We start from the raw sequence: 2896 nt of genomic DNA, 5'->3' as shown, positions 1-2896 counted from the left end.
GATAAGAAAGGCCGGAGAGATAGCTCAGTGGCATAAGCACCTGCCTGGCAAGCGTAAGGTCCAGAGTTCTATACCCGGTACTGAAAAAAAAAAAAAAAAAGAAAGAAAAGAAAATGGTAAGAACATTAGAAGTATTTTTAAAAGTGTGGGAAAGATTTATAAGAGTGTGGGAAAGGTTTATAAAGCCTTAGAATATATATAAATACTAATAATGTCGCTACTTCACTGATTGCCACTTTTCGCGGGGGAGGAAGGCTATCTGGAACATAGGCTCCACGCTAAGTGAGGGACCACTGTATCCTTTTTTTTCTTTCTTTCTTTCTTTTTTTTTTTTTTTTGCGGAACCAGGGATTGAACTCAGACCCTTGCGCTTGCCAGGCAAGCGATTACTCTACTGAGCCATCTCCCTGGCCCCTTACCACTGCATAAATAGATGGAAAACTATGAAGAAAAACAGATAAGCACAGAATTCCAGAAATGGTTACTCAGACGTAGGTGTGGACTGTGATAAAGGAAAAAAACAAACAAACAAAAACTAACACTGGCACGCTGGGGACTTCGAAACAGCGGTCACGTTCTTGTTCTGTAGCTGGATGTTTGCATCTTATCTTATACCTTTGAATCTCTGTAATATTTAATAAGGTTACCCTGAAGTACAAATTGTAGAATTTAGCATGTGAATTATAGCACACGGGACCGTACATGTGCAAGACAGCTATACTTTTTTGGAGAAAAGGTAATTCATGAGTTTTACCCCATCACTTCTGTTTGATAATTTAAATTAATTTCATTACATTAAAATGTCCTTTTCTCTCCCCCCCATTCCCTCTGCCCCGATGCTCCTCATTTTCTAGGAGAGATTTGAAGCGCTTTTCTCCCTCTATGATGACCAAGTTACATTTCAATTATTTAAAAGCTTTAGAAGAGTCAGGATAAATTTCAGCAAGCCTGACGCCGCAGCCAGGGCGCGAATAGAGCTGCACGAAACGGACTTCAACGGCCGGAAGCTGAAGCTGTACTTCGCGCAGGTACTCAGCGGCGGCGCCGCGACCCCCAGACAAGTGATGTAAACAGTTCTCCTTTATTTTATAACTTCGTTTGAGCAAGACCAGTAGCGGAAGGAATTCCTTTTCCCGGCTGTTTGGCCCAGCGGGGGCTCTGTGCAGGGCGAGGCCTGACACCCTGAGGTGCATTCGCTTTTCTCCTCTGTGTCTTGAGGGGCTCTCATCAGATGACACCCTTGGGATGCAGAAAGTAGCTGTGCAAACCATTTCCTCTGTTTTGTCCATCTTAGGAGGGAGACGCAGGCCAAAAGTTGGCCATCGGGTGGTGACCCAGAAGGCTGCAGAACGGCCGCCCAGTTTTCACGGTTGCCGGGGATTGCCTTGTAATTCTAATCCTACATGGATTTGAGGAACCACTTAAAAAAAAAAAAAACCCCCCCCCCCCCAAGAACTGATAAGGCCTTAAATCTCTAATCAAGAATGAAATGCACTGTGCTGTTTTCCACGGAAGTTCCCCCCCACCTTGATTTTAGCTTTCAAATTAATAAGAGAGGTTTATTGTTTGACTTTCCAAATGAAAACTAAATGCCAGAGCTATCTGGAAATTTCCTAGTAGTCTTTTGCGGTAGAATGCAAAATATGCCACAGTTTTATATTTTTGAAGACTGGAATTGAGTCATGTGTTAGTTTTCTGTCACTTTTAACAAAACCCCGAGATAAATCAGGGAAGCGCCCGGCATTGGCACGAGGTGCGAGATTGTGCGCATGCTCAGTCAGCCTCTTCGCTTTGAGACCTTTGAGGAGGCCAGCACATCACAGCTGAGCGCAGGGGGAGCAGGAGGAAGGAAGAGAAAGGCAACAGGAGTCCTTCCAGGGTGTGCCCCAGTGACCTGCGGCCCTCCTCGACCCCACCTTCCAAAAGTCCCCCCCCCCACCTCCTCAGGGAGGAAGCCTCTGGCCCAGGGCCCAGCAGGCATGCGTTTCCTTGTTCATCCCTTCACCCATTTAGTCTTTAGCTCAGCGCACTGAGCAGCGCATGGGCACAGCCCTGTTCAGCGAATCACGCAGGCTAAGCCCTGCCTTCTGATCATGGACCACTTGGAAAAATTTTAAATTTTCTCCAAAAAAAAAAAAAAAAAGGCAACACAGTGCTCATGAGCATCTCCTCGCACGCAGGTGCAGATGTCCGGTGAGGCAAGGGACAAATCCTACCTCCTGCCGCCGCAGCCCGCCAAGCAGTTCCTCATCTCCCCGCCCGCGTCTCCCCCGGTGGGCTGGAAGCAGAGTGAGGATGCCATGCCTGTCATCAACTACGATTTACTCTGCGCCGTTTCCAAATTGGGGCCAGGTAACAAACTCGTGCTTCTTATTTTTGTCCTAGGAGTTGCTTGTAGTCAGTCACACCAGGGCTACAGCTGCACACCATTAATCCCAGCACTTCTGCGAGGCTGGTGCAGGAGGATCATAAGTTTGAGCCCAGCCTGGGCAATTTCGCAACTTGGCAAGACCTTTTCTTAAAAATAAAAATATAAAAAGGGTTGAGAACATAGCCTAATGTGAAGGCTCTGGGTTCAATCTGTGGGACCATAAAAAACAAAGAACACGTTCAGCGACACACATTCTAGCCAACCAACGACAGAAGAGGGAGCAGGACCCAGTCACCTGGGCCTGGGCTCAGATTCCCTTTCTGTGATCCTGAGTAGGTTGCTTAGTTGCAATTTTCTGAGACTTGATTTTTCTCTCTCTGTGACTAAGATAATTCTAACCTGCTATCTAGTGTGGCTGTGAGCTAAATGGTATGTGTGTGATACTCATAAAGGTAACATCAGTTGTTACTGCCACAAATTCTACTGGGACTCAATAATTTTTTTTGACACCAGGAACTGAACTCA

General features: G+C 46.2%; 1 protein-coding gene across 1 annotated transcript in view; it reads left to right on the top strand.

Moving 5' to 3' along the window:
- The window catches only part of Rcan3 (RCAN family member 3), a 29579-nt gene that overhangs the window by 23191 nt on the left and 3492 nt on the right, over positions 1-2896 (top strand). The window contains exons 3-4 of the mRNA XM_004637727.2: positions 855-1028; positions 2181-2352. Coding sequence (XP_004637784.1) covers positions 855-1028; positions 2181-2352 — 346 coding nt within the window. The remainder of the gene's footprint in view (positions 1-854; positions 1029-2180; positions 2353-2896) is intronic.

The sequence above is a fragment of the Octodon degus genome, unplaced genomic scaffold (genome assembly GCF_000260255.1).
Source record: "Octodon degus isolate 3935 unplaced genomic scaffold, OctDeg1.0 scaffold00092, whole genome shotgun sequence".
NCBI lineage: Eukaryota > Metazoa > Chordata > Mammalia > Rodentia > Octodontidae > Octodon > Octodon degus.
The sequence above is the reverse complement of the archived record's forward strand: the minus strand, read 5'-3'. Positions and strand labels throughout refer to the sequence as shown.